General features: G+C 35.0%; 1 protein-coding gene across 3 annotated transcripts in view; it reads right to left on the minus strand.

Annotated features, from left to right (window-relative positions):
* Positions 1-1,618: 1,618 nt before the first annotated feature.
* Positions 1,619-18,301, minus strand: part of UBE2W (ubiquitin conjugating enzyme E2 W) — a 77,888-nt gene continuing 61,205 nt past the window's right edge. The window contains exons 5-6 of one of the 3 annotated variants that reach the window (XM_043977391.1): positions 14,284-14,359; positions 1,622-5,703 (exon numbers count right to left, since the gene is read on the minus strand). In XM_043977391.1, the coding sequence (XP_043833326.1) occupies positions 5,690-5,703; positions 14,284-14,359 (90 nt within the window). In that variant the 3' untranslated portion in view covers positions 1,622-5,689. Of the gene's footprint in view, positions 5,704-14,283; positions 14,360-18,301 lie in introns of all 3 variants that reach the window. The other 2 variants (XM_043977392.1, XM_043977390.1) reach the window with 2 other exon arrangements.

Below are 18,301 nucleotides of genomic sequence, written 5' to 3' on the forward strand. Positions count from 1 at the left end.
TGAGATGAACCTTTGACTAAAATTATGGTGTCCTTAAAAGACGAAGGGAAATTTGGAAGAGAGATTTGGAGGAAAATATGAGTTCAGTTTTGGTCATATTGAGTTTGACATACTCTCTAGTTTCAAATGTCCAGCAATGTATGCCTGGAGCTCATGAGATTTGAACTCAGGCCCTCCCAATTTCAGGGCCAGTGCTCTATCTACTGTGCCACCTAGCTGCCCCAAATTAAGTTTATATTCCCACTACACAGACATTTCCTTATTCACTTCCAATTACAAGGCTTAAGGTGTCTATTCTTATCAGTATTAGTTTTGCCAATTCAAAACCTGAATCTTTTAGAAATTTCAATATGCGTGGTATATATAATTAGAGGTCAATAAACATAAGCGTCCAATACATCATGGATATTTTTTAACAAAAATATAAAAAGCAAAGATTAATTGCAATTAATTACTGTATATGAAAGTGAATCCATTTTATTTCAAACCCAATATGTATTCAATCAGCTGTCAAAAATTTAATCTGACCCACAATTTAACCAATCCAGAAAATTTAACCTATGAACCATAAAGAGTTTGTATACTTTGTAGTTACTCTACAAAATTCTTTAGTTGGCTCAGTTTATGATTCAGGTGCTGGGCCAGGAAACACTCTTTAGTTCATGCAGATCCAGGCCAAACAAGGTTTTGACAGTATTTCTGATTATTTTTACAGAAGCAGGCCATGTTCCTAGAACAGATGTGTGTTTAGACACAGAATTAGGGTAGTCTACCTACTCTAGCCCTGTCTACACCTGACTGGTGGGGCTTGAAAAAGAAGTATAATGATTAAGCCACAGTATTCCACTGGGGAGTGGCAGAAGTAGTATACTGGAAAGTCTTAGATCTGTCAGTAGACATGTAATCTTCAGCAATTCAATTACTTATTGAGAGCATCTATTATATGATAAAGGGAAAAAATGAGACTGGTTAAAGTTCTAGGGGAGCTAGGGTAAATAGAGTGCCAGGCCTGGAGTCAGGCAGGAACTCCTCTCCCTCCTGAGTTCAAATTTGGCCTAAGCTGTGTCACTTAACCCTGCTTGCCTCAGTTTCTTCATCTATAAGATAAGCTGGACAAGGAAATGTATCTTTCCACTCTAGCATCTTTGCCAAGAAAATGCCAAATGGGGTCATGAAGAGTCAAACATGACTAAAAATGACTAAACGAGAATCAAAGGCACTGAGCCTGCAGTCATTGAGGTTATGTACAAATATGATACCAAAAAATACAAGAGCCTAAGAGGTACAAATTACTTGAGTTGAAGGGTTTGGGATGCGTAGGAATCATTTAGTGTTTGCTCATCTGTAAAATGAGAAGTTTGGAACATATCTTAAGATACATTCCAACTGTCAAATTACTATGATCATAAATGTACATCTTTGAGTAAATATATAATGCATTAAAAGGGTTGGCGAAAAACTTCATAGGATCATAGATTTTGAGAAATAAGGGAACTTGGAGACCAAGTCCAAATCCTTTATTTTAAAGTGCAAATTCATACTGAGAGCACTTAAATGACTCCAAGAGTCTGAAGTGCCTGAAGCAGAATTTGGACCCAAGTCTTCTTAACCCTAAATCCAGCATTCTACATAAACCCTATGCAGTCCACTCATGAGAGAAGCTCTTACTCACAGGCTAATATCATTTTAGACTTGATTCACACAAGTTCCGTTATCTGGACCACACAGTTGATTTGAAGGGGGAAACTGAGACCCAAGAGTAGCAAGACATGACAGTCTGGGAGGATACATAAAACCTACAAAAAGAGGACATGAACTCAAACAGCAAAGCAGCCTGAAGCCAGTTAGTATAGGCTCACACAAGCCTATAAAAATTGAAGGGACTACAAGAGTTACAATTTAGTAATCAATTGGGCTTGAACAAAAATAAGCACAAATAAGAAAAACTTAAATCATAGGCAGGTTTCATTTGTCAGAAAAATTCACTTAACATTTTTCATTCCCCAATACCAGATAAATATTGTGTAAAGGAAATCCAAACTGTTTTTTAATATTGAATTTCTAGCATTCAGCAAAGGTGGAGAAAGTAAACTAAAATCCACTAAAAATCAAAGTCAAGAAATATAAGCAGCAGGAATCATAAAAACTTAGGACTAGTGACACTGAATTCTTTATTTAAAACAGATTAAACAAACATTACCTCTCCTTAGTTCTTCCATTTTCAGCAAGAAATTCCAACAAATTTTGTCTTAATTCTTGGAAACAGGTGTTTAAAATTGAATATCAGCAACAAGTTGTAATAAAAATGTACATGAACAGTGACAGTCTGCTTCCAAATAACTTCAATGATTCCATTATCTTTGGTGTGGCTTGGGAGCAATTATGCAGCCATAAGGTCCCTATTTAATAATCTGAAGAGTATGTGCCCAATATAGGCAACCAACCTTTGGAAATATTTTGTTGCAGGTATAAAAAACCCAAAGAATTACTCATGAAATATTCTAGTTATTCTCTGTGCCAAATATTGATCTATTTAAGACAATGGAAGACATTTCCCCCCAAATGAATTTACATCATTCTTAAGATCTCAATCTTTTCTTCTAGGAGAAAATAAGTAGCTTTCTATATTCTGACATATTATAAAAGGTCCTCTAGTTGCAAAAATTACATCCTTATAGAACAGCCCCAAAATATACTAAAAAAGTTTTCTTTCCTGGGAAGGTGAATGCAACCTCACCCTTTACTATCTAATAGGAATAATGCCTATTTGACATATTTAAAATGCTTTTTGAAAGGGTACCATGCTCATGATTTAAGCATGCATAAATAATGTATAAGCTGAAAGTAGCACTAGCTAAGTATTTGGCAATCTAGAAGAATTCCAAAAAAATACATATGATAAATAAGAAAGTATTATTTCTAAAGGCTTGTGCAACAAATAGTGCCTTTATCTTGAAGTAGATGGGGAAAGGGGAGGGAAGCACATTCTTTAACATTATATACATTTTCTTGGTATTCTGTTTACAGCATCTGGATGTGAAGTTTCCAAATAATAGGCAATTAAATTACTAAAATTAGTAACTATTCTTTTCCACCACAAAACAATTATTTAGTCCTAGTTTAGGACAGTGATGTGAGTAAACCAGTTCATTTCATAATACAGTAAATACAAAAAAATTTGTGAAGCCAACTTGTCAACAACAAAATTTGCAAACAAGATGTAAAGAAATTAATGTTTTTGCTCTTTAAATATTTTTAAATTCTGAGGAAAAATAAAATTCTAAACCAGATCACTATATATTATTTTACGAGTGGCTGGCTTTTTACCATTTTTAAAAAAATATTTTGCCACATTCTTCTTTCTTTAAATCATAGTTTTCATTTGTGCCTGGGTCATTTAAAACTTTTTTTCCTATTTACACTTTAAACTATTCCATGGTGACTACAGGTGGAGAAGCATACCTAAACATTGCTTATACCAAAAGGCTACTATGAGCCCACATATTACCTCTCACTCTGTACAGTATAGCAAGGCTAAGTCCTTTGGTGAATAATTTTTACAAGAGATATCTCTAACATAGGAGGGAGAATCCAGCAGAATGGAAAGATTTTGGGAAAAGTGACGGGTCAAGTTACCCAGTACTACAAAGCGGTCAGATAAAATATGAAAATACATAATTTAACTAATTTACAGCTGCAAAACTTTATATTAAAAGTAGTTAAAAACTAAATTATGGTAGCTCCAAAGCATTAAAAATAATTGGCTCTAAACAGGCCAACTGGTTGAAGTATTATAAAGATCATTGAGAACGTGTGTACATCTAGCTTCACCACACAGTTTTAAGTGTTAAATGAGACCTAAAGCAAACTTTTAATAGAAAAAGTGAGAGTTGCAAACTAGCAGTGTTGCTAAATTAACAACAGCCATAATTTGGTGGCCATATTTTTTTGTAAAAATTCAACACCTCTACAGCAAAAATATGCGGTCTACCCACCCCTGAGTTCAGCAATTACACTTTTTAAAAGTGCAAGGTTTTATGTAATTAACAGTATGTACAATGCTACAAAATATCATTACTATACACAGATTAAAAACAGTACTTAGAACACCTTTTGCCAATTACAGAATTAGTATTTTTGGGGATAATATTTCAATACTTTTAGCCAATTACCATTTTTAAAGTTCCAAATTAAAGCAAATATTTACCATAGGGTTTATTTTTTCAGAGTGCAACAATAAGGCATTAGTAAAAACATTGTAGTAGAAACTGATTTTGCATAAGTGTCAAAGGTAGTTTATAAAATACATCAAGTGCTTTCTTAAAAGAGAACCTAGTTGCAATATCATTTAATTACATATTGATAACAACTGAATCTATCTTTCAACATTTTTTTTTGTAGAAAAATCATCTAAATGCAAAGGCTTCTGAAGAACCACCACAAAAAAAGAGAGAGGGGTACCTAGGACTGTGTGAGACAGACAAGCAAAAATATAATCTTACACTCTAGTTGTTTAAACTTAAATAAAAATGTCCACACTTTTTTGTCAAAACATTAAGCCTCTGTCAAAAATGTATTTCTTTCTTTATAGTACAGGATTAAAAGACAAGATGATGCTTACAGATAAAGAAAATTTACAAGAAAATATTCTGACAAAGTTTTTCAATTAAAATATTGAAACATTCAAACTTGACTTACAATATAACAAAAGAAATGAGATCGCAAACAAAATGGTGTATGGATTTTTCAAACACATAAATAAATGAAATAGTGAAGGCAGCAGGGCTCATGCTGATGGCTAGCAGGAAGTAACAGAGTGTAATCTACTTGGAAAAAGCTTTTAATGTACAAATTATAAGCCCAATTATGGACTGCAACAATTCAATGATTGCTGCCACTTTTTCTTACTTCCAAAATAAAGCCTTGATTAAACCATTCATACCCTATATTACTCATACCTTTACTTCAGAGATTGAGTAACTATATACAACAAATGTATTTTCACCATAGGGATAACATATTGTACCACTCTGCCAATGTTACTCGAAAACCTTTCATGTCAAAACAATCTGACAGCATATAAACAATTCAATAAATATGCAATGATCTTTCATTACAGTCTTATAGACACGCATGTTAATTCATGCTGCTAACCTTAGGATCACAGTGCATAGAATCCAAATATTAAATGGTTGGGGTGACTTTCGAAGTTATGATGGATCCTTCACTTTATTTATTATAATCCCATTATAACTGATAAACTCATTTCATAGGCCCTTTCATGCATTTATCATTTGATGGCAGGAGCAAAACATTTCCTGTTAACAACGTCCATTGCCAGCAATGAACGTCTTGAAACTGCCAAGAAGTCGTTGTTATTGCACAATACATGGAGGCCCTGGACATTTTCCAAAAGCTTTAAAAAATAAAAATAAAAAAATGGAATTATTTTGACATTTCCTGACACCTGCATTAATACTGTATGACTAAGAAAGCATGTCAGTTGCCTGGACTGAACCAGCGATCAACACGTGCCCAGAATGCACACGAGTAAAAATGCAGAAAAGGAAGTAGTCTTCATTGCCTATAGGTCACTTCCAGTCAAAAGTTAAAGTTCAAAGACTGAATGATCAAAGTGCTCATTTTCTCAGTAGGGCTATCTTCTGCTAGGAGGTTCATAGTGGTGGCATCAACATGTATCATCTTGAAGGGAAAAAAAGGAGAAGAATATATTAAAAAAGCATGCACAAATATTTACAAAATATTCTAGTACAGAAATCACTTCATGAAGCAAAAATATATGCTTTTCTAACTTGTGGCCCTACTTTGACCCTGCCTCTTCAATCAATATGATTTGCAACGATCTAGTGTAAGTTTATTAAGTGATTATATTAATTTGGCAAATCAGTTACATAGAAATTTAAAAAGAAACTTGTTTTATGTCTTTTGAGAAATGGTAGCATATGCCCAATCAATTTATGGTTTACCATCAATAATACTCCATGTAAGTGAAATAAAAATCCAAATAATGTGTTTTCCTTTTCTATACAAATACACAAATACGTATATGCACAGAATAGGAAAAAATTATGTGCTTGTCAAACTGTTAATAAAAAAGTGGAAGTTGCCCAAATTCGGAGTTTACTAACCTTTCTTTAGAAAGGCGTCTCACAGGGCAGCTAGATGGCGTAGTGGTTAAAGCGCTGGCCCTGGATTCAGGAGTACCTGAGTTCAAATCCAGCCTCAGACACTTAATACTTACTAGCTGTGTGACCCTGGGCAAGTCACTTAACCCCCATTGCACCGCAAAAAAAAAAAAAAAAAAAAAGAAAGAAAGAAAGAAAGGTGTCTCACAGAATGCATAATTTCTGAAAGGATTGTTTCATTAAAATTAATGGATAGAGCACCGGCCCTGGATTCAGGAGGACCTGAGTTCAAATCCAGCCTCAAACACTTTATACACTTACTAGCTGTTTGACCCTGGACAAATCACTTAACCCCAATTGCCTCACCAAAAATAAATAAATTAAAAAAAATAAAAATGAAAATTGTACAGTTAGAGTACTATGGTATGAAACTGTAAATATACTATTAAGACTGGGTTAGATTTGCCAAACTGCTTTTTTTCTCCCTTTTGAAAAGTCATTATGATAAACAGAAATTACTTATATACATTAAAAAAGATATTTTTTTAAAAGTTCTTAAGAGCGCAGAGGCCAGAGAAATCACTTCAGTTACCCACTCGAGAAAAATAAAATAATTGTAAGATGGTATATCATCAAAGAAATTCAAAGAACTCAAGGATACAAACATATAATCTGCTGTCACCAGCTTGTCAGTACTGATGGATTGCTGACACAGCCTGCCTCTGTAGGAATGGCTCAGCGAATCTGCACCTACCTTCCAGAAAGCCTAAGAAAGCCCTGTGAACCAATCCTCTGGATTCTGATCCTGCTGATGAGTAGAGGGAGTATAGCTTCTGGAAGGAAACTAACTTGTTCTTTTCAGTCAAATTTATAAAGGAGCAAAAGAGCCAATCTAGCCCTATTCCTCTTCATATATGCTATGATCTCCTCAAATGAGCTACTCATACTCTACACACTTGGGCTGTACTTTCTAATCTCCCAGCATTAGCATACCACCCTCAAGGAAAGCAGTCATTCTCCACCTCTTTCACAAATGTTTTTCCTGATCCAGTCCTGCCTCAAATCTCTCAAAGTACTTGAAAGCATATATTTGTGTTCTTGTTATAACATGTATTTTGTATCAAAGTATATGTACATACATTTGATCTCCCCTTATAGTTTGTAAGCTCTTTGAAATCAGATCTATTTTTCTTATAATTTGAAGTATTTGATATAGTGCCTTGCACAAAAGAATTTTTAAAACATTTAATAAATTAAGTTGAAATGGGAGTCACTATAAGCTGGGGGGATGGAGAATACATATTTGGAAGACAAAATTTACATTTAACAGGGATTCTTTCAAAAATAAAACTGGATTATCTTTGATGACTAGAATTGGACTATTAGTAGATAAGAAATGAGAGGTCAAGCACAAAATATTTAGTTGTGAGACCAAAATAGGTCAGGTCTAAGACATGAGGTTTTGTTTTTTTGGGGTTTTTTTTGTATGAGTAGGATAGAAATATCCCACTGATTCTCCAAAGCTAAAGAGTTTAGAGTATGAGGGGCTGGGCGGAATGTTCCTTATAGACTCTAAAAATTATCTGTTGGATCAATGAACACATATACTGTAACAAGAAGGAACTGTCCCCATTAACTTTCAACCTGAGGTCATATCACACATCAAAAATTAAGGTTGTCATGGATGGTCAGAAATGTCTTGAAAGATCCCAAGAAAGAGATCCAATCTTTTGGTAAGATAAATGGAATGAGACAAGGTGATTGGGGTTGGGGGGTTTATTTGTTTTTGGAGGTTTTTTGAATGAGGGTGGATGAAGTAGAAGACAGAAGTGATATAAGATATTCTAGCAGATTAGTACCTATCTTCCAAGAAGTAATGGTAGCTTCTACTATCAAGATTTACTACCTAAAAGCTAGTAGTAGGATTCAAGAGGTATTTGGTGAAGTAAGATAAAAAAGTCTTAATGAGGCACAAGGTTAGGTTATAGCAAAAAGTAAAGACTTATATTGTAGCTTAAGAAATTAGCCTCTTGAGGGACATATTTCCCGACCATATCTTAAAAAATAAAAATGATAGTCTTTGGTTCAAAGAAAGAATCCATCTAACAAAGGCTGGTAAGAATTTACCTGGAATTTTGCGAATCTAATAAAAAGACTAATTTGAAAAAAAGGCTGGGGTAAAAGGGGGAGGGGGGGAACCTGCCTTATTATATTCACCAAGCTAGATAATACATAGGGTAGGAAGAATAGCAATCAAAGACAAAATCCAAGTAGAGAACCATTAAGAACAAACAAAAACAAAAAATTCATGACCTATAATGAAAACAAATCAAGGTGAACTAAAGAGTCTAAGCAAGAAGACAAATTTGATTGCAAAGATATCATTGAAACTATTATTCTTTGTTTAAAAGAAAAACAGGATTTGTGAAGGGGGGAGGGATAATGTCAGGACTGGAAAAGGGCAAATGCCTGTTTGTTTGTTTTGGGTTTTTTCCCCCCAAAAGTGAAAAGAAAATTTAGAGCTCAACAATGTTAAAAATTGTCTTGGCATGTAACTAGAAAAATCAAATATTTTTTTAAAAACAGTGGATGTCTAAGTACTATAGTGAATCTGACTTTGATTCCAAGAGAAATTGTCAAATGCATTATTATATTCAAAGTGTAATGCTAATTGAACCATCCAGGAAAAAATTATAAAAGGAACTAGCTTGGCTTTATGAAGAACAGACAATATTAAACAAGACCAAGAAAACACATTGTAGTAGCTACAAACAATGTACAGGTAAAGAACAATAACACCACAATGAAAACTGAATTCGGTGTAATTATATAGTCTGGTCCTAAAGGGAAAAAGCCACACCTTTCTTTGCAGAGGTCAGGAAATATGAGTGCATATAAGGTCCCACTTAACTATTTGATTAATTTTGCAGAGCTCCTTTGAGCCCTGTTCCTCCCACTCCATCCTTTAACATTTTGTTGCTGTTTTAAAAAAGAAAAAGAAAAAAAAAGATGCTTCTCTGAGAAAGGATTAGGGTAAAAAAATATACAAATATACTTGGAAATGGAGGAAATATAAAACAAAAAATCAATAAAAACTTTTTAAAATCTGTCATGCTAGGCTAACCTCATTTTCTTTTCTTTTTCCACAAAGTTACTAGATTGGGAGAGCAAGAGTATACTTAGATACAGTTTACCCAGATTTTAGCAAAGCAGCTGACCAAGTCTCAGGCTATTCTTATAAACTCCAGTGGTCCCTATTGCCTCCAGGATCAAATCTAAAATCCTTCTGTTTGCCTTTTTAGGCCCTTCATAACCTGGTTCCTTTCTTACTTCCCTATACGTACTCTTATGTTTCAATGACTCTGGCCTGCTTTTTGTTCTTTGCGCGCATTTCATCAGCTGAAAACGATGGTTGAAAATATAACACTGCATTTTCAATGGCTGTCCTCCATGCCTGGGATGTTCTCCCTTTTTAAAAAAACAAAACAAAAACCTCCTGACTTTCTCAGCTTCCTTCAAGTACAGCCAAAATCACATCTCCTGCAAGAAGCCTTTTCCAGTCCTAAATTTTAATCCCTTCCCTCTGAGATTATCTCCAATTTATCCTATTCTTTGGCTACTCTCACCCCAACCTCCCCAAGCCAATTAAACTGTGAACTTCCTGAGGGAAGAGACTGTTTTTTGCCTTTCTTTGTATATCCAGTGCTTAGCACAGAGCTTTGTCCTACTCTAGGATCCAACTTTGTTGAATGTTGACTGAGTATATTCAAATGATCAAACTATCCCATTTGGTCCAACATACCTACTGGCTTACCCTGAACACTAGACCATGCTTCAGTTTCATATGCCATCTAATCATGAGGGAAACTTCCTCCCTGCTCCCAATTCACCGGACCTCCTACCTGCTACTCTCCTCTGGTATGTACCACAAACAAAACTCTTTTCTGGTCACCATCCCCTGCAGATACTGTCTATCTCTAGGGTAAGTTTCTAGAAAGGAAAAATCATTTCTTCAAAAAGAAAAAAACAAACTTTTTAATCCCTGGTGCTTAGGATAGCACCTGGTACACAATAATCCCTTAATAAATGCCTTATGATTTATTAAACCAAGTCATAACAAACAACAGATCAATTTCATTTTTTCCCTGTTAAATTTAATATACACTTTAAAATTACATAACAATTTCAGTTTCATATATAATCCTCTTTTTTGTTTTCTGAATAATGAAGTGTTAGTGCTAATGACTTTTCACAAGAAAGCTTAAAATTATTCACAAATGAACAAAAATTTTTTTAAAAGTAAAAAAAAAAAAAGACATCAACAAAAAATTCAAAAATAATAATAATCCATGCCACAGAACACTAATTTCCTTTAAGGAAATGAGGAGTATCCTGGTAGAACATATTTGGATTTCAGCAAGGTATTTATCAACTTTCTTATGAAATTATTTTGAAAAGCAGAGAGAAATGAACTGGATAATGCAATGAGGCAAATTTGGGACTGGATGAATAAAAGATCCAATGAGTGCTTATTAATGGATTTATGTCTACCTGGCAGATGGTCTCTTGAGGCAAGTTACAAGTCCCTGTTTTCCTCAATATTTTTAAAAACAGTAATCTGAATACATCAATGGTATGCTTGTCAAATTTGAAAAATGACATGGGGCTTGAAATAGTTTAGCTATGATAGCTAAACACGATAGTTTGACAGAATCAGGATCGAAAAGGTAGACTGGTTGAAATAATGGACTGAAAGATGAAAGAAATTATAGGCATGAGGCAGCTAGGTGGCACAGTGGATAGAGTACCGGCCCCGGAGTCAGGAGGACCTGAGTTCAAATCCGGCCTCAGACACTTAACACTTACTAGCTGTGTGACCCTGGGCAAGTCACTTAACCCCAATTGCCTCACCAAAAAAAAAAAAAGAAATTATAGGCATAAAAATTAAGTCCTACATATTGGTTTCAAAGAACTATACAAAGGATAAGAAAAATGTTCCTAAAAGTCAAGTTGCACAGGGGGAAAAAATCTAAGGGGTTTGCCAAAATAAAAGCTCAATGAATGAAAGTGATATGGAAGTCAAAGCGGCTAACATAATCTTCATCTGCTTTAAGAAAAATGTAATGTGGGGGCAGATAAGTGGAGCAATGAATAAAGCACCGGCCCTGGATTCAGAAGGACCTGAGTTCAAATCCAACCGCAGATACTTGACACTTACTAGCTGTGTGACCCTGGGCAAGTCACTTAACCCTCATTGCCCTGCCCCCCTCCAATGTTTTTACACACACACACACACACACACGTATGTATGTATGTATGTATGTATGTATGTGTGTATGTATGTGTGTATGTATGTATGTATGTATGTATGTATGTATGTATGTATGTATGTATGTATGTATGTATGTTACGTCCACAGCAAGGATTACTAAGAGGAAAATGCCCTGGTTAAAACACATCTGGAACAGTGTATACAGTTCTGTATGCTACATTTAATAACAGGCATTAACAATCTGGAACAGATAGAGAATGTATTATGGCATTTAAAAAAATCTATTGAAGGAATCATGCCTGTTTAGCCTAAAGATAAAGTTTTAAGAAGGATGCTTGTCTCAGGAGGAAATAACTAATAACAACAGATAGAAGTTATAGGGATGCAAATTTTTGGCTCAATAGAAGAACTTACTAACAATTGGGTGTGCAAAGGTCTTGTAGATTGCCTTAAAAGGAATAAGTTTTTTGCTCCTGAAAAACTTCAGACACTGGGCAAACTCATCAGGGATGCTAGAATTATAACTAACGTTTGTGTTTTGCCTAAAAGTTAAACAAGATTATCTTTGAGATCCCCTTTCAATTCTGTAGTTCTATGTTCATAAGCAAACTAAGACTAAATATGGCTGACTAAGAGTAAAATATAAAGAACTTTCAGATAAACATCAATGATTACTTTCTTTCTTTCTGGAGGCATACGGGGTTAAGTGACTTTCTCAGGGTTACACAACGAATAAGCATCTAAGGTCATATTTGAACTCAGGTCTTCCTAACTCCAGGGCTGCTGTGCCACCTAGCTACCTCAATAATTATTTTCTAAACAGGAAAAACATTAAAATCTGGAAAAGCAAGCATAATCTTCATACCACCTCATTATCCTTATAATTATCTATATATAATTTCTACACCAAAATCTCAGTACATCTTAACACTAACTGGTTAACTAATGTATTACAGAGGCTCCAGTACTGAAATAGTACCACAGGAAAAAGGAAGGACTGTGATCTCAGAGTCAGATTTTTTTAGAGTAGAAACCCTAATGCCACCCCCACCCCCCATGAGGGTGAAGAACATAAAAACTTACTCAAGCAGCAGTTAAACCATATTTGTCCTACATTATGCGTAATTTGTGGCCTGAAGTCAGGAAAACTCGAATTCAAAGATGGCCTCAGTCACTTAATTCCGTTTGCCTCAGTTTCCTCATCTATAAAATGAACTGGAGAAGGAAATGGCAAACCACTCCTGTATCTTTACTAAGAAAGCCCCGGCTAGGGTAAGAGTCAGACGCAAGTGAAAACAAGGGAACAACAGTAACAAAGTCTAATCCCAAATGATGAGATCCTCCTTTTGAGGTAAACATGTAATCCTGAAGAATCCATGGCCTAAGAGAGTTACATGGAATAGGCTGACTCTATGAAACTGTACTGTCTCTCAAAACGGCAAAAGATGGAAGTTTATCTTAACAATAATGTGATTAGTTCTCTTTCCTCCAAAATGGACAGTAACTACTGTCCAGCTAAGAGACATCTTAATATGTGAAACAGAGCTGTGAAGGAGCATGAACATAGACATGAAGGTCACCCTGGAAAGCTTTTTTCAAATGTACTGGAAGGGAAAAGCCATGGGGCTCTTTTCTTGATGCCACTTATCTTACCCCTCAGAAACTGTTTGTCTACAAAATGGAGGTAACAATGAAATACTTACCTCACAGGGTTAGGAGGAAAATGCTTAGTGAACCTTAGAACCTTATAGTGGGACACAAATGTGAGTATATTATTACTTCTGACATTATGATTCATTCACCTAAGCACATTACTGGGCAAAAAGTTTCCACTCAGTTTAACAGATTTTTAAATAAAATAGTTGTGTCAATACTTTGATTTAGATTCTCCATTGCTTTTTAGCTTAGTAAAGAAGACTATACTATGAAGAAAACAAGAACCACAAGAAAAGACTGATACAATACAAAGTTATTATTAGATTTAAGTATATTATCATATATTAGATACAATTAAGTTTCTACAAGACAGAAAAAAACTCAAACATTAACACAATCCTATCAACCTGAACAAAAGGAAAAAGAATGAGGAAATATTTAAGAGTTATGGACATTAGAAGTAATTTAGAAGGCACTACACCTAAACATCATTCTTGAGGGAAGCAGTAGAATACAGAAAGCTTATATTTAAAAAGTTACCTTAAATTTATTTAGTTTTTCCTGCTGAAATTATCTACTTTAGACCAAATGAAAACATACAGAATCATTACTTATACTAAAAAGAATCAGTTGTATTTATAAAAGCAAATTTTTTCCCACCAACTTTATTTCTAATGAGTTGAAAATTTGCAAAAGGATTTCTTCTAATTTCATATCTATATGGTAAATGGTCAAAAAATTAACATCTTATTTTTTCATAATAGCCAGCATTTATATAGCATTTTAAAGTTTGCAAACTGCTATCTAAATATTAGCTCATTTGAGACTCATAACTCTAGAAAGTAGGTACTATTATCATCTCCACTTCAGAGATGAGGGAACTGGGTGGCTAGAGATTAAGTGACTTTCCCAGAGTCACACAGTGTCAGTCAGATATGAACCTAGGTCTTCCTGAATCCAGGTCCAGAGCTCTTTTGACTCCCCTAGCTTAGCTCTGCTGCATGATAGTTATCCATTTTTGCTCACCAATTGGAATCCAAAGTCTTTTACTTCTTACATGCAAAAAAGAGAGAAAACTGCCAAAAGAATTCCTTATACATCATGGAACAAGGATTTCAAACCATAAATCCCCTCCCACTAACTTGACTATATGCAATATAATTCTTCTTGAAATATTTTTTTTAAAGTCATTTCAAATTAAATGCTTACCATGATACCACCACTTTGTTTTCTTTGGATTCTTGTTACATGTTCTTACATAGAAAGAATTATCTGGTGGTCGCCTCTGAAACCAGAAAGTTTAAATGGATAAAATAAATAGCTTTAAAAAAAGAAATTAAGTGAAATATTCTGAATAATCCTTAGTTATATAAAATCTGTGTGTATGATGTTTAGAAAATGGACGATATCAATATGGATATCCATGACATAACAAAAATAACAGAAAGCTTTATATTTTGGGAAAGTATACTATTGGTAACTAAATTGTTTAAATGTCACGTGTGATTACATGTGTTCCGTGGATAGAGAGATACTCACTAGAGAAGAGCCAATATGGAAGGGAGAATAAGATTGCAACCACACATGTGTGCATATATGTGTGTGTACATACACACACACATTCAACTATGAAGGAGGAAATCAAAGATTGTAATGACAATTCCTTATGGTCCACTTACAATGAACTGATAAATTTTAACTTTATTTTTTATGACTTTTAATACAATTAATGCCTTTAAAAATACAATTTAGTAAATACCCAATCACCCAAAGAATTTTGGAAATTTGAGAATCACTTAAATCAATGTGGTACTACAATGTAGTGCTATCAAAAACATGTCATAAGACACCACAACTTCCGTATTGTGTTATTCTATATATAAGTTGGAAATAGCTCATGGTAAAATGTAAAGGGGGTGGGGGTGGGAATGACCTATGCTGGGATTTCCACATTTTTTAAAAACCTTCAAATGTTAGACCAGGGGCATTTGGTAATTGCCATATGCTCCTGGAATTTTGGGGGAAATTAGCAAAGCCAAAAAAGTAACGAGAGAACTAGTGAATCTAAGAGCAATTAAGGAAGAAGTAAACATGAAAAACTTAACACCGACCATAAGAATTATAAGGCTCTGGGAAATGGCATTTATAGGCAATCATGCCAGTTTGGGAAAATGTTGTTCTTCCTCGTCTCCCTCCTTTCATAGCAACTCATGCCCTTAATTTAATCACTGAATATTAGTACCTTTCCCCACCTATAATTTTCTGTTAAAAAAGGCATTATTTAGACATACTATCAAATCAATTTCTCTAAGCTAATAAGAACTTTATATATATATGTATACATGTGTATATCTGTATATGTATTTTAATGAACCAAGGTCTTTTATTGTAGTTATATGAGGGTTAAAGATGGCAGCTCCATTTGGCATCAATAAAGAAATGGGAAAATACACTTGGAAAGTATGGTGCATTCATAGAACTGTAAGGAAGAAAATAGTAAACAGGAGAAATATCCTCACTATCTGCATTAGCAAAGCAGGTTTTTACTTTTAAAGCACTCTCACATTTATCTCCTTTGACACTTCAGATAATTTGAAAGGGCAGGACTGTGAATAAGCATGCATGGTTAAAATATCTGCCCTAATTTTGAAGATGAGGAAACTAAAGCAAAAGTTAAATGATTTGCTCAATAATACTCAGTTGTTTATGCAATTGGTTATCATTCAAGATAATTATAGAAAAATAAGACTGAAACTAGGAACCTAAAAATATTTCAGAATGAAACTGACTCTTCCCATTAAAGTTGTTATTCAGATAAGCATAGTTTTACAGAAAACTACTTTACTTTAAAAGAACTATAACTACCTTTTTACATATCAACATCTTGATCAATGTTATGGTAAATCATTCTATAATCCACATTTCCTAGATTTAGATGAGATACTTTTAGTCTTCTTTGAATGACTGAGCCATTATGAACATCCATTATGTCCTGGGCTTGAACACATCAGTTTTGCCTACTCTTTAGTTTTTCCTTTCTTCCTTCTTTCACTATCCTCTATTATGGTGCCTTCCTCTAATAGTTTGCTTCCTTCCTTCCCCCAAACTCCTCCTGGTTTAAGTGCTTTCAATTTGCTAAGGAAGGAGATGGAAATCAGAAAATCAATCTTCCTAATAATTCTGTGTTAAATGAAGGTAAATAAGGCTTTGAGTAAAAGGCCTATTGTGTCTCCAAAGGAGCAAAGTGCTTTAGTCCCAGAACTTGCACCAGTATCTGAAGGCTCAAAAGCCTTCTTGCTTTACTTGGTTTGAGGACAAAAATCTGATCTCCAATTAAGCTGGATGTTATTGAACTCTCAATCAGCTGTCCATGGCAAGGCATGAAAAGATTATTTTGGTTTAAAAAAAAAATCACAAAATAAGTTTATTTGCGTATGTCTCACCAAGGAAGTAGGAAAGATTAATTTTAATGAGTGTCACATGATCGAATGAAATGAATGCTGAAGAAGACAACAAAGATTAGAGAAAGGTGGATGAATTATACGTCATTGTTTTCTAGTTTTTAATGGCAATGATGATCTCTCACCTGCATTCTGAACAGTTAAACATTCCTGACTTTTGAGGTAGCAGCAGCACTTCTGAGCAGATGTTACTAGTTGCCTATTGGACATTTCTAATGAGCTGTTCCACAGGCCCCTCAAATTCAACATATCTGAAACAAAACTCATTATCTTCTTTTCCCCAAACCGATTCCTCTTACTAACTACCCTATTTCTACTGGGGACATTGCACTATTCTTGAAGCGATGCCTCAGTTTGTAATCTTGAAGTCACCCCTGATCTTTCCTTCTACCTCATCCCTTACAGCCAAATGATAGCTTTTAAAATTATATTTCCCCAGTATCTCTACCATTCAGTTCTGTCTGCTCACATGGCCAATACTCTAATTCAAGCCCTCATCATCTCTGACCTGGACTATTCCAATAGCCTTCCCTGATTAAAATCTCTCCCCTTTTGAACCCATCTTTCACACAGCTGCCAGTGATGATGTTCTGGCAGCAGAGGTCTTTCTATGTCCCTTCCCTGCTCAAAAAGTTTCAGAGACTCCTTATCGCCCCCTAGAACAAATTAGAAATTCTTCTGTTTGGTCTTGAATGTTTTTCACAATCTGGTTCCTGCCTATTTTTCTAGGCCTGTTTTATGCTACTCCCTCCTTCATGCACACATTGACCCACTTACTGTTCCAGGTATATGACAATCTTCCAACTCTATGACTTTGTCATGGAGTTCACCCCCTTCTTCTTGGAATCCCTGGCTTCCTTAACAGCTTGATTCCAGCACCCCTTTCTTACCAGAGGCTTTTCCTGATCCTCCCAGCTACTACTTACTGCCATCCTAAATTACTTTGCAAATCTTTCATTGTTGCTTATATGTGTACCTGTTTTAATCCCTCAATATCAAGCTAGCTCATCAAGGGGCAGGGACTCTTATTTCTGTCTTTGTATATTCAGTGTCTAGAATACTTTAAGTGCTTAATAAATGCTAACTGTTTGTTCCACTTCTCTTAACCTTTCCATCCTAAAAGGTACTACCTTGGACTCTCTTCTATCAATAATTTCATCTTCTCACTTTATTTGGATGACTCCTAAATTGCCCTAGGTGCAACTTTTCCTCTAATCTTTAATGTCTTATATGTAATTGTTCTCTGGATATCTCCTGCTATTTAAGAATACAGCCCATATCTCAGGTTCAACATGAGCATAACAACTGCTTTTCCCTCAAAACAGTCCTTCTTACCATCCCTAATTTCTATTACATTGTTTTACCAGTCACATACATTTAACCTTGGCATCAACTGACTTTTTTGTGGGGGGGGGGGGGGGGGGGGGCAATGAGGGTTAAGTGACTTGCCCAGGGTCACACAGCTAGTAAGTGTTAAGTGTCTGAGGCCGGATTTGAACTCAGGTACTCCTGAATCCAGGGCTGGTGCTCTATCCACTGGACCATCTAGCTATCCCATCACCTGACTTTTCTATCTCTGCAAAAATTTATCAGCATTTGACAAATCCTTTCATTCCCATCTCCTTTCTTGTTTCCATGACCAACCTCATCATTACTCCCACTCGGTCAGTATTTGTCCTTGTCCTTATTCTTCTCACTTGGTACTAACGCAATAGCCTCCCAAACTAAATTCCCTGCTTTTAAGCCTCTCTCTCTCCCTACACATT

The sequence above is a fragment of the Dromiciops gliroides genome, chromosome 1 (genome assembly GCF_019393635.1).
Source record: "Dromiciops gliroides isolate mDroGli1 chromosome 1, mDroGli1.pri, whole genome shotgun sequence".
Lineage (NCBI taxonomy): Eukaryota > Metazoa > Chordata > Mammalia > Microbiotheria > Microbiotheriidae > Dromiciops > Dromiciops gliroides.